A 12,861-nucleotide genomic window follows, 5' to 3' on the forward strand; every position below is an offset into this window, starting at 1 on the left:
TTTGGAAACCTTCCTGCATGTAGATAAGTCACAACTTGACTTTGACAAGACTAGAATTTTTGTACTCTTTTGTGTAATAATGAACAAAAATAAAAATAAACAGTGACATTTTAAATTTAGATATTTACAAATGTCTTGCACTTATAATCATGGAATTATCATATTGCATTTTACTTCCACTTACTAACAGACTATTTAATGTTATTTGCTAACTATTAATCAGTCTTTTAAATAAACTGCTTTTCATGTATTTTTCTTTTAGATTAACTGTTTCTGTAGGTGCTAAAATATGAGAAGCAATTGAAATATATATATGTTTATTGGTACAATGTAGCCCAAAAGACCTCTTCTTTTTCCTGCATCTTGTAAAGACTGGCTAAAAAGAAGATTTATATAAAGAGATGTATTAGATAGTTCATTGCTCAATCTTGTAAACTATACTCCAATCTCCACGTCAATGTCTAGTATTTTTAATGAATCTTGCATCAACAATGCTTTATATTTTCTGTATTTATTTAGTAATATTTTACTATTTATATCTAATTTGTGCAGAATCTATATGATATGCCTTTATTCTTAATCTAAATTCTCAAAAAACAAATCCTAATGATAATCTAGTTTTTTTTTTTTTTTTTTTTTTATATATCAGTATCTTTGAGTCCTCTATAGTTCAGCTTTCTAATTCAATATAAACTTGAGGAAAAACTTGTAGCAGTTTGATTAGCTGTTTTAACTAGCAATCTCACATTAAGATTGAAAACAGACCCAATGAAGATAGCAGAATCTTGTCAAACTTGTTGTCATTGCTTTGAAAACAAGACGTAAAGGCTATTTTCTAACTTTTAAAGAGCTTCCCAAAAATCTCTTCCTTTCATGATTGGAAGATACATGTATTATTTGTCAGTGATTCTCATATGGTGAGGGTAAAATATACCCTTAAGTCTTATGTTATCACCTTTTTGTGTATTCAAGGCAAAATAGCACAAGTACATATGTCATATGCATTGGCAATGTACACTCTGATTTATGTAATCAAAATATAAGCCATTTCCGTGAATCGAGTCTTTGTGAAATGCACCATAATGGCAATGATCCCCTAAACTCGTCTGAACCCAAGAGACAACCTAATGTTTACTTAAAAACTTATAAAAATCTGTGTTTCATTAATGCACACAAACAACCAATTGGTCATAGCATTACATACTGATAATATTAATGTTCTTCTTGTCAGTAATAAACTAACTTTGAAAATAAAAAAAATATAATATGAGTTGTCACAAGCTATCAACAGGTTTTAGAACAGTGTTCCATTCTTACTGACTCAACATATTAGTAGTTTCTTAACAACTGTAAGAGAATAATTTATCAGTAAAGAAAAATTTACAGCAGGTTCCTGCTCCAAGAAAATATTTCAGACTTCTAAGAAGTTACTGTCCTGATTAAATCTGGACATAATTATAAATTTTGTGTATTGACATGTTTAAACTACATACACATTTGTAAGAACTAAATAACTCTGTACTATTTCAGTGTTTTTTATCTGTCTTGAACTTTTGCAGACACTCTTTCAATATATTATCTGAACTGCATGTTAGTTCATCACAAAAATCAATGTGCAACCAAAAATTAGCTAAGATCAAAATGTGTGTTGTACTAAACATGCAACCTGCTTGTGCTTGCAAGTTGTTTTAAATACAATAAAGGTAGACCTACGTTATCTAGATGGAACGATTTCTACAACAATCAGATAGACCTGGACTAAAATTCACTATTCTGATTCGATTTAATTTTATTTCAGTACGTCAAATACTATAAAAGTTGTATTTTCAAGAATGATCTATGCTCCTAAATATCAATGTGCGATCAATTAATAATTATGATTTTTAGGAAAGATCAAATCTGTACAATGCATGCACATACAGATCCAAAATCATGCATGTTGTTCTAGTTCCTACGTTCCCTGGATGAAACGATGTCAACATTAATCAGATAGACTTGGGCAAAATCCCTATTCTAATTTTAATTTTATTTGTGTTGCATCAACCACTTTCTATTTTCAATAAATATGGTATATGTTCCCTAAATGGAAGGTTAACCAAATAAACATAATCAGTTCTGGGCAAATTCCCTATTCTGATTGTGATTTATCTATCAACTTTTAATGTAGTATCAATTTTGGTCTACGCTCCCTGTATGGAACGTTATCCAAATAAAACAATCCTTTATGGGCAAATTCCCATTTCTGATTGAAATTTATTGAATCACTTAAGGTTCTAGTGACAATAGTGGTCTACGCTTCCATAAAGATCCACATTAAAATAATTAGATCTGGTCAAAATACCTATTCTGATTGTAAAATAGTGATGTGTTTACTCCCGTCTCGTGTAAAGACTGTAAACAATCAACTCATTCTAACTTCGTGACAATAGTGGTCTACGCTCCCATAAGGACGTTAACCACATTAAAATAATCAGATCTGGTCATAATACCTATTCTGATTGTAATTTAGTGCTGTGTTTACTCCGTCTTGTGTAAAGACTAAACAATCAACTCATCCGAACTTTCCACTTGACCCGTTTCGTAGATTGCTCAAAACAGCTAAAATTCGGTCAGCGTGGAAGAAGAATTTAAACATACGTTTATTTTTATAAAAGTAGTACTCATGTAACATGTCCGATTTTGACAGAAAAGTTCTGCCTTTCCTCGCACCGGACTAAAATTTTGAAAATGGCGACTTAACAAAGGTTAATTTCTAGGTCGTCGTTGTTACAGACTCGTAATGTTGACGTGTATATCAGAACTTGACAAAAGCACTGTATAAACATAGAAATAATCGTAAAACGATATTCCAAAAAACAAATAATGTTTTTTTATAAAACATAAGGATTTTCAACAGTAGACTGTTAAAAATCCTTGTCTACGAGAAACATGCGTTCACTTGAACGCAAAAATTAAAACTGAAGATATTGTGTGTTACACAGGTAAATTATGACGTAGGTGAGTACATCTTATGGATGTAATTTTTAATCACCTAGTTAATTGGGATGAGAACATGTTCTGAAAGCAAACATATTCTATATAATATAAATGTAATTTCATGGTAAGTATATTTAACCAAATTCATATAAAATGAGTACCACTTCATTCTTGTATGTCCAGCCTACAGAACTGTGAGACTAGAATATTCGCCAAAAAATTATGGTTCTTTGCAAAATACCTTTAAACTTTTTCATTTGCTTCAAGAAAAATCTTAATCAATTACAATTAAACTGTGTAATTATCCGAATCATAAGATGATGTATTGTGAATTAATTGTACCTTTATTACATTATGTATTGTTCTCTGCTATCTGTCGTTTTGTCATACTGTATATACTTGTCTATTTATTGCCATAGCATGTTATTTATGCTTTTGCAAATAAAATATTCATTCATTCAACACTGAATTTTTTCTTTGGTATGTTCTATTTATTTAACTTAGCAATCTAGGTGGAGATAATTCAAGATAATTCTGTTCTATAAAAGAATGCTTTGTATATTTTCCTATTTTGCTTTGTAGCAAGAAAACATGACCTGTGACCCGAATTTTTATTTTTATTTTCTAAAGCACATTAAAAGAGATATCTTCTCAAATCTCATTTCAAACTTCTATTTTAGGTTTCTTTCTATTCACAGACAACTGTATTTTCATGTATAATGTATTATCCAAAACCTTTCAATTTTGATAAACCTATAACTTGAAAATTAGCTCTATGAATCATACCTTTTTGATATATTTTTGAAAAAAGGATGATATAAACTTCATTTTTGCATAGTATTTGAATATTCTATTGTTTTTAGTTGTTCTTTGTTTTATGGTTTGTATTAATCAATGCATCAAACTTTGTAATCTCATACTCACCTCTTGACAACCCAACAACCTTGTACTAGTACAGCTACTTGATGAAGTGATCGTAATGCAGCACCAGGATCTGTTCCCTGAGGTAGTAATGTTATCAACTGACTAAAAGTTATAACTTTGGCTGTAAGATAAAATAATTTATGGATACTATGGATTCATTTATTTTATTGGGTACCAATTTTCGGGGATTGAAGAAAAATTGTATTTTTGTGGATATTTGACATGGTTTGCCAAAATCTACAGTCAAACATATATAAAATTTGTACTTTTTTCTCATTTAAACATTTAAATTTGTGGTTCAAATTAACCCAAGAAATCCATGAGAATTGGAATCCAAAGAATAATAATGATTCCACAGTATAAAATTCTATGAAACTTCAAATTAAAAAAAAAGTTGAATATGTTTTATATACTTGAATGGCTAAGTTTTACTATAAAACAAGTGTATGTGAACTTTCTTATAAAAGAAAATCCTTTATACTATCAAAATCTTCATAGATATACTGCTATTGAATAATTGTCTTCCGGTACCAATATTATCCCATATGTAGTGACCTTAACCACAAGACCTCTCATTAGAACTTCGGTCTCCACCCGTAAACTTCGGCAACACAATCAAAAGTTAATGGGCTTCCTATCAACACTCACTGAATGAAATATTATTTGTCGATAATAGGCTATAGGTTTGTAATAAATATAAAAAAACATTCATGCAGGACTTAGTTTAGTATATATGCATTCATTGGTTCAATATTTCTATAACATTAACATTACAAGAAACTCGTTTCATAAGACTTTAAAACTTCAAATTCATTAACGGTTACTCAGAACCCTGTGTCTTATCTGTGATTGCTGCAGTCAGTTTAAAATTGTAATGTTGACTTTAATATATATGTCAATTTATCAGTAAAATATAGATTTTGTTTTTTAAATTACATTTTTTTCTTCATATGATATTTATTGATATTGAAGATTAGCTTCTATTCCAAGTTTCATAACAACCCATGAAGGTTTACAAATTTATCATGTAAAAAAATTTAAGCCCAGAAAAATACTGAAAATGAAAAAAAAAATATTTTCAAAATTTTGCTTTAAACCAAGGCTTCCAAAACGGTCATCTACTTTTTAGTTTTCAAGGCTTTCTTAAGAGACGGTCATTTTAACATAATTCGCGATCTTGTTGACCCAACATTTTGCCTTTAACAGCCACACATTTCCCGTCATAAAAGTGACATGATCATTAAGTACTATCAAAACAACCCCTACTTTAATACCTTCTCATTTTAATCAAGGCTAATTAGTTGTCGAACAGCTGAAATTTACCTGTTCAGGTGACAGGTAAACTATTTTGAACCGGACATTGATCGGTCTATTCAAAGTTATTTTCTTACATTTCAGCGGTTTGCATCTAATTAATTTAGTCAAAAAGATTTAAATTATCGGAAATACGTTTACAAATATGATTTGATGAAAAAATTAAAAAGGTGAAAATGAAAAATCGTCATAACCATGTTGTTTGAACCAGAGACATGTCTCTGTTTGAACTAGTTCACGTGTGCGCATGTGCGCAGGTGTGACATTTAATTATGCATTCTAATTTCTTCAAAAAATGCTTAAATTGTCTTTGATACCTTTATCTCATGTTTATTTCGAATATATTCTTGAAGAAATAACGTAGAAAGATTTCACACTTTGTAAACGTATACGGAATTTACGTATCCGTCTCTGGTCCATGTTTTACCATTGTCAAGATAACATCCGGTATTACTTCAAAAACGAAAGTACAGTTTTTGACAACGTTATTTTGCACAAATAAAGAGTCTAAGGCAGATATAAGTACGCTGATGTTGCACACTTCGAATGATGCACTGCCAATTTAACAGTTTACGTCAGAACTTCAAATTTGAATCAAAGAAAGTTTAATATCATTTTTTTTAATGTCAATCATTGGGATGGCCAACTCGGCAACTGATTACCATAATTGCCTTTTGTTTATTTTGTCTTAATGGATTAAAATCTGGATAATATATAAAATGTCTGGCTGGCTAAAAATAATTTTGGAAGCCCTGCTTTAAACATTATCTCTTTAAATCATAAAAAAGCTTCTGCCAAAGTTCCATACAATTGATTAATAACAAACCTTTCTAAAATTGTTGCTTTATAAATTCTAAAATTATAAAGAAGCTTAAGTTTCAACTCCCTCAGCCAAAGTTGACCTTAGATGGATTTGGCTATTTTTTCAGTACTTATTGGTTATATAGCTCTTCAACTGTTTCGGTTCTTATACATCCTCGGCTTTTAAATATTCTGCCTTGAGCACTCCTGATGAAGGTAAATCCAGAAAAGCGCTTCAGATGCATGAAATTAATAACGTGTTGTTTTCACTTTTTGTATAAAGTTTTGAAAAAATTATTGATGCCTAACAAACTTTAAAACCAGACTGTCTCTACATGAAAACTGCCAAAAAAAATAATACTAAGTCCTTTTAGAAAAATAAAGAAAAAAATTAAATCATTATTTTGCTTTGAATAGCAAAAAAAAAAAGCTTCTTTCCAATTTGTGTTAAATTCCATGAAGGTTTGACAAAGTTTTTGATAACTGAAAAACTAAAAAAATGTATTTTCAAAATTTGGCTCTGGATACTGTAGCGTCTGTCCAAATTTCATAAAATTCAATGAAGGTTGGACAACATTATTGATGTCTACAAAAACTTTAAACTGAATACTGAATACTGTCCATTGATAATAAAAAAGCTTCTTTCCAATTTGCGTTAAATTCCATGAAGGTTTGACAAAATTTTTGATAACTGAAAAACTTTAACCTTAGAGTGTCAATGTCAACTTTAAAATATCTAGGTCTATTTGCCAATAAAATACGAAAAAAAGAGGGAAAAAAATATGGCTCTGATTACTGTAGCTTCTGTCCAAATTTCATAAAATTCAATGAAGGTTGGACAACATTATTGATGTCTACAAAAACTTTAACCACATACTGAACCTAAATGTTGAACTCGCTGCCGAAAGCAACAGAATGGAGGATTGCTATGTCTCCCTTTCGCGACTTTAATGTCCAAAGCTCAAAAATCTAAATAAATTGCTCCGCCGAGCGCAGCTGGATACGACCGCAGAGGTCCAACCCTGAACAGTTGGGGCAAAAATGGACACAATATTCGCGCTTGATACAGGTCTGAATTTGGATTGTAATTAAATATTTGACACAGAATAACTGTAGTCAAAGAACTTAGAATTGGTTATATGATTTGAATTTATATTCAATTTTTTGCTTTTGTGCAATACACTATGCAGTTGCGAATTGACCCCCCCCCCCCCCCCCCCCAAAAAAAATTTACCCCCCTGTTTTTGCTTTTGTTCAATACACTATGCTGTTGCGAATTGACCCCCCCCCCTTTTTCCAAAAAAAAAAAAATCTTTCCCTCAAGATCATAAACTCAATTCAAATTTCCAATGGAGTTTACAACCATAATTACCCATTTCAATACGTCATAAAAGTCTTAAAATAGAAAATGACATACATAATCATGGCTAAAATTAATATTCCTTAATCAGCATTTTTAAATAGTAACTTCTAAAAATAAATTGACAGCTAATCACCTCAAGACAATACAACAGTTCTTTATACATAATTTAAAAGCAGTGTAAGGGAGGTAATCCAAACATAACATTGTACTTTTTTTTAATTGTCCATTAACCAGGAAACCCGTTTTTTCCCCTTTTTTGCCCCTAATTCCTAAACGATTTGAGCCGTAACCCCCCAAAGCCAATCTTAACCATCCTTTTGTGGTATTGAAACTTGTGGTATAATTTTGGAGAGATCCATACACCGTTCCACAAGTTATTGTCTGGAAACTAGAAAAATGCTTATTTGGGCCCCTTTTTGGCCCTTAATTCCTAAACTGTTATAACTACAACCCCCAAAATCAATCCCAACCTTCCTTTTGTGGTTATAAACCATGTGTTTAAATTTCATAGATTTCTATTTACATTTACTAAAGTTATTGTCCGGAAACCAAATGTCTTCAGACGACGACGTGATACCAATATACGACCGCAAATTTTTTTGCGGTCTTATAAAAACAATTTAGACAGTACAAACTTGATTATATATTTACATTTGAGTTACCTTAAATTTTTTTAGATTATATAATAATTTGCAAAGTGTTATTTAATCACATTCAATTACATAAAAATTCTTTTAAACAAGTATTAGTAAACTTACCGTTTGTTAGTAATGTTTTAACTTGGTCTGCAAGTGGCATTGTACGTAACTGTATAAGAGACAACACATTACTTGGCATGGCTGGTTTTTCACTGAAATATTTATAAATGTTTTACCAGGTATTCCTTTAAAATAGTATGATATAGTATTGTTTTCAGATGTTCTGGTCTTCTGTACCTGTTATAATTGAATTATAAGCTTTTACTCCCTTGATTCTTTATTGTATGTTTGAGTGAAGGTTGTTTCCCTAATATCAAATGACAAATATTTCATGCATATTCAAAACAAGAACAGGTAAGTTCTGCAAAGAGGGTCAACTGGAATGAGAAACAGGAATCTAAACTTGCAAAAGGTCACCTATTCAAGGTTGGTGCTAAAATTTAAGGGTGGATGAGAACCACCCTTAAGTAGCCTATGGTGAACCCTGAAGGCATATGGACATACATGGTGATTCCTATATTCACCCTTCCCCCCAAAAAAATCATTGTTTGTGAAGGTATAATAAATTAAATATTTTCTGACAGTGTACATATATTGTATATTATTGTGCTGCAGAAAGGACTTCATATGACAATAAAATGCTCCGCTGGACGCAGCTTGATACGACTGCAGAGGTCCAACCCTGAACAGTTGGGGCAAGTATGGACACAAAACTCAAGCTTGATACAGCTCTGAATTTGGATTGTGATTAAATATTTGACACAGCATAGGTTTCTGACACAGAATGAATGTGGTCTAAGAACTTAAAAAATTTTAATTTACCTTTTATGGTCCAATATCCAAAATCTAAATACATACACGGTTAGATTCAGCATATCAAAGAACCCCAAGAATTCAATTTTTGTTAAAATCAAATTAAGTTTAATTTTGGACCCTTTGGACCTTAGGACCTTAATGTAGACCAATTTGAAAACGGGACCAACAATTAAGAATCTAAATACACGGTTAGATTCAGCATATCAAAGAACCCATAATATTTCAATTTTTGATGAAATCAAACCATATCACTATTATTTGCTTTTATATATAAATAAAAAATAACCAAATTAAAATTTTAAAGAGAAAAAAAAAGGAAAAAAAGGAAAAAAAAAAAAAAAAGAGGGAAAAAAAAATCCCCCCCCCCCCAATTTTCGAATCCCCTTATGATTCATCACCCCAAAAAACAATCCCAGCCTTCCCTTTGTGGTATGGTACCTTGCAGAACAATTTCAGAGAGATCCATACACTTGAACACAAGTTATTGTCTGGAAACTGTAAAAATGCTTGTTTTTTGGCCCCTTTTTGGCCCCAAATTCCTAAACGTTTAGGGCAAACACCCCCAAACTCAAACCCAGCTTTCCCTTTGTGATATGGAACCTTGTAGTACAATTTCATCAAGATCCATACACTTGAACACAAGTTAGTGTCCTGAAACTAGAAAAATGCTTGTTTTTTGCCCCTTTTTGGTCCCTTATTCCTAAAATTTTGAGACAATTACCCCCCAAAATCAATCCAATCCTTCCCTTTGTGGTATGGTACCTTGCAGAACAATTTCAGAGAGATCCGTACACTTGAACACAAGTTATTGTCTGGAAACTAGAAAAATGCTTATTTTTGGCCACTTTTTGGCCCCAAATTCCTAAACGTTTAGAGCAATTACCCCCAAACTCAAACCCAGCTTTCCCTTTGTGATATGGAACCTTGTAGTACAATTTCATCAAGATCCATACACTTGAACACAAGTTAGTGTCCTGAAACTAGAAAAATGCTTGTTTTTTGCCCCTTTTTGGCCCCTAATTCCTAAAATTTGAAGGCAATTACCGCCAAAATCAATCCAAGTCTCCCTTTGTGGTATGGTACCTTGCAGAACAATTTCAGAGAGATCCATACACTTGAACACAAGTTATTGTCTGGAAACTAGAAAAATGCTTATTTTTGGCCACTTTTTGGCCCCAAATTCCTAAACGTTTAAAGCAATTACCCCCAAACTCAAACCCAGCTTTCCCTTTGTGATATGGAACCTTGCAGTACAATTTCATAAAGATCCATACACTTGAACACAAGTTAGTGTCCTGAAACTAGAAAAATGCTTGTTTTTTGCCCCTTTTTGGCCCCTAATTCCTAAAATTTGAAGGCAATTACCCCCAAAATCAATCCCAGTCTCCCTTTGTGGTATGTTACCTTGCAGTACAATTTCAGAGAGATCCATACACTTGAACACAAGTTATTGTCTGGAAACTAGAACTAGAAAAATGCTTATTTTTGGCCCTTATTCCTAAAAGTTTTGGGCAATTACCCCCAAACTCAATTCCAGCTGTCCCTTTGTGGTATGTTACCTTGCAGTACAATTTCAGAGAGATCCATACACTTGAACACAAGTTATTGTCTGGAAACTAGAACTAGAAAAATGCTTAATTTTGGCCCCTTATTCCTAAAAGTTTTGGGCAATTACCCCCAAACTCAATTCCAGCTTTCCCTTTGTGATATGGAACCTTGTAGTACAATTTCAGAAAGATCCATAAACTTACACACAAGTTATTGTCATGAAACTAGAAAAATGCTTGTTTTTTGCCCTTTTTTTGGCCCATAATTCCTAAAATTTTGAGGCAATTACCCCCAAAATCAATCCCAGCATTCCATTTGTGATATGGAACCTTGTGGTACAATGTCAGAGAGATCCATACACTAACACACAAGTTATTGTCTGGAAGTTACAAAAATGGTTTTTTTTTGCCCCTTATTCCTTAACTGTTGGTACTATAACCCCCAAAATCAATCCCAACCTTCCTTTTGTGGTATTGAAACTTATGGTAAAATGTCATAGAGATCCATTCACTTAAACTAAAGTTATTATGCGAAAACCAATGTGTCTTTGGACGATGACAACGCCAACGTCATACCAATATATGAAATTTTTGCGGTCGTATAAAAACCCCATCGACATCTAGTAGTAGGAACTAAGTTTACCTCTCTGTTTCACTTGAGGGTGGCATCAACATCTTCAAATACTCATCTGGTTTGACACAGAATTCAGAAACCTCTTCCTCTTTGCTGGCATGTAACTGTGACCTTTCTGTTTCAGCTAAATCAGACTGCAAGAGAGAAGATGTTGTAACAAGACACAGCAAATATAATTGTAAGCCATAAAATTTTTTTTCCAATAGTCATTTCCTTTTTCATTACTGTTTACTTTTATGCAGATGTATATCCTTCAAAATATCTTGAAAACATACAGAAACTTGAATGTCAAAATTCCCATCTTTCAAAATTGAAAAATGAATTGGAAACCAGGCGACTTAATTACAATACAATTCTGTTTTAATTTCATATAAAGGTTCTTAAATTTGTAGTCAGAAAAAAACCCACCATCCATCAAATCTAAGTATAACTGCTTCCCAACACCCCCTTTTCAATTACTATAAATAATATGTTTTTGTTTTGTACCCACATTTACACCATGATATCCTAAATGAATCCATGATTCCTCATTCCTCTTTTTCTGTAGATATCCGTAAGATCTCATTCTCCTGGCTTTGGCCTCCTCTGTCTCTTGACGAGCAAACTTCATAGTTACAGGCTTAGCTTCATCTTCTTCATCCTGAGACATATCTCCTAAAATTTGATAATTTCTGTTTTCAATTTTGTGTCATATGATTATATTTTAATGTTTTTAAGACTACATTTTCTTTTACTATGAAATATGCAAATGTATGTATAATGTAACTTAACAAAAATATCATTCAAAAGATTATTATATAATTTAATTCACTATGCATGTACAATCATAAGAAAACTTGACCGCAAAGGCGGGCCCAAGAAAATAAAGTTTATAAGAACTATTTTTATATTGCACATAATGTTAAAAAAAGCATAAGATAAAGAAATATAAATGAATTACACAAGACTTCTGATGTTACAATGTCACAATTAACGTCATAACACAGATTTCGCGAAAATGGTCGGTCCTGTCGGTCAAAATGAGGATGGGACCAGTATTTTGAAGGCTAGTGCCAATCCCGATGACAGATGTAAAAACGGCCGTTGTAGTGCATATTTCGGCATTTTTTTACATCGGTTATTAGATGTACCGCAACTGTTTCCAATAAGTGTTTACATCGGTTATCAGATATACCCGCTGCCAATTTCCGGTACTGGTTTACGGATTTATTATAAACAAACCAAAGCGGCGATCTACACGTGGCCTACTAAATTTGTTCATAGAGTCATGCCTGGCAAACAATCAGCGATTGAACCCTACAATGGAGCAAACAAATACTGTAACAGCCGAGAAAGTGATTCAGATGATGAAATGGATAGTGAAGATGACTTTAAATAAGAACAATCAGAAGACTGAACTGGTCCTTCGTTGTTAATTTGCCTGTGGGTGCGAAGAATAAAACTAATATTAATAAAGTTATTTTTCGATAAAATATGTTATTAATTTTATTTCAGGATAAAATTGTGAGATTTTGTAGGACTGGCTAAAATTTTGTAGGACTGACAAATAATCATGCTTTGTCGGTCCCATGACCGACGAGTCAAAATAAGTTTTCGCGAACTCTGTTAAAACAAAGAAAACTGCTGAATCTATGCAGTTTTTCATCTTTATTTTCCTTGTGGAAACTTTATGTGCAGCCAATGCAAGAAACAACAAAATAATTTTAAATAAGTTTAATTTTAGCTATTATCATAATTTCATGAATTATAAAATTGTTTCTTTTTGGTGCGCACATTCTTTTCTAATCC

The 12,861-nt window shown here is 32.1% G+C and overlaps 1 protein-coding gene across 1 annotated transcript in view; it reads right to left on the reverse strand.

Moving 5' to 3' along the window:
• Nucleotides 1-12,861, reverse strand: part of LOC127709705 (DNA-directed RNA polymerase III subunit RPC5-like) — an 81,912-nt gene that overhangs the window by 40,542 nt on the left and 28,509 nt on the right. The window contains exons 7-10 of the mRNA XM_052215363.1: nt 11,564-11,727; nt 11,083-11,207; nt 8,137-8,228; nt 3,901-4,021 (exon numbers count right to left, since the gene is read on the reverse strand). Coding sequence (XP_052071323.1) covers nt 3,901-4,021; nt 8,137-8,228; nt 11,083-11,207; nt 11,564-11,727 — 502 coding nt within the window. The remainder of the gene's footprint in view (nt 1-3,900; nt 4,022-8,136; nt 8,229-11,082; nt 11,208-11,563; nt 11,728-12,861) is intronic.

This window comes from Mytilus californianus, unplaced genomic scaffold, assembly GCF_021869535.1.
Source record: "Mytilus californianus isolate M0D057914Y unplaced genomic scaffold, xbMytCali1.0.p SCAF_7, whole genome shotgun sequence".
Classification (NCBI taxonomy): domain Eukaryota; kingdom Metazoa; phylum Mollusca; class Bivalvia; order Mytilida; family Mytilidae; genus Mytilus; species Mytilus californianus.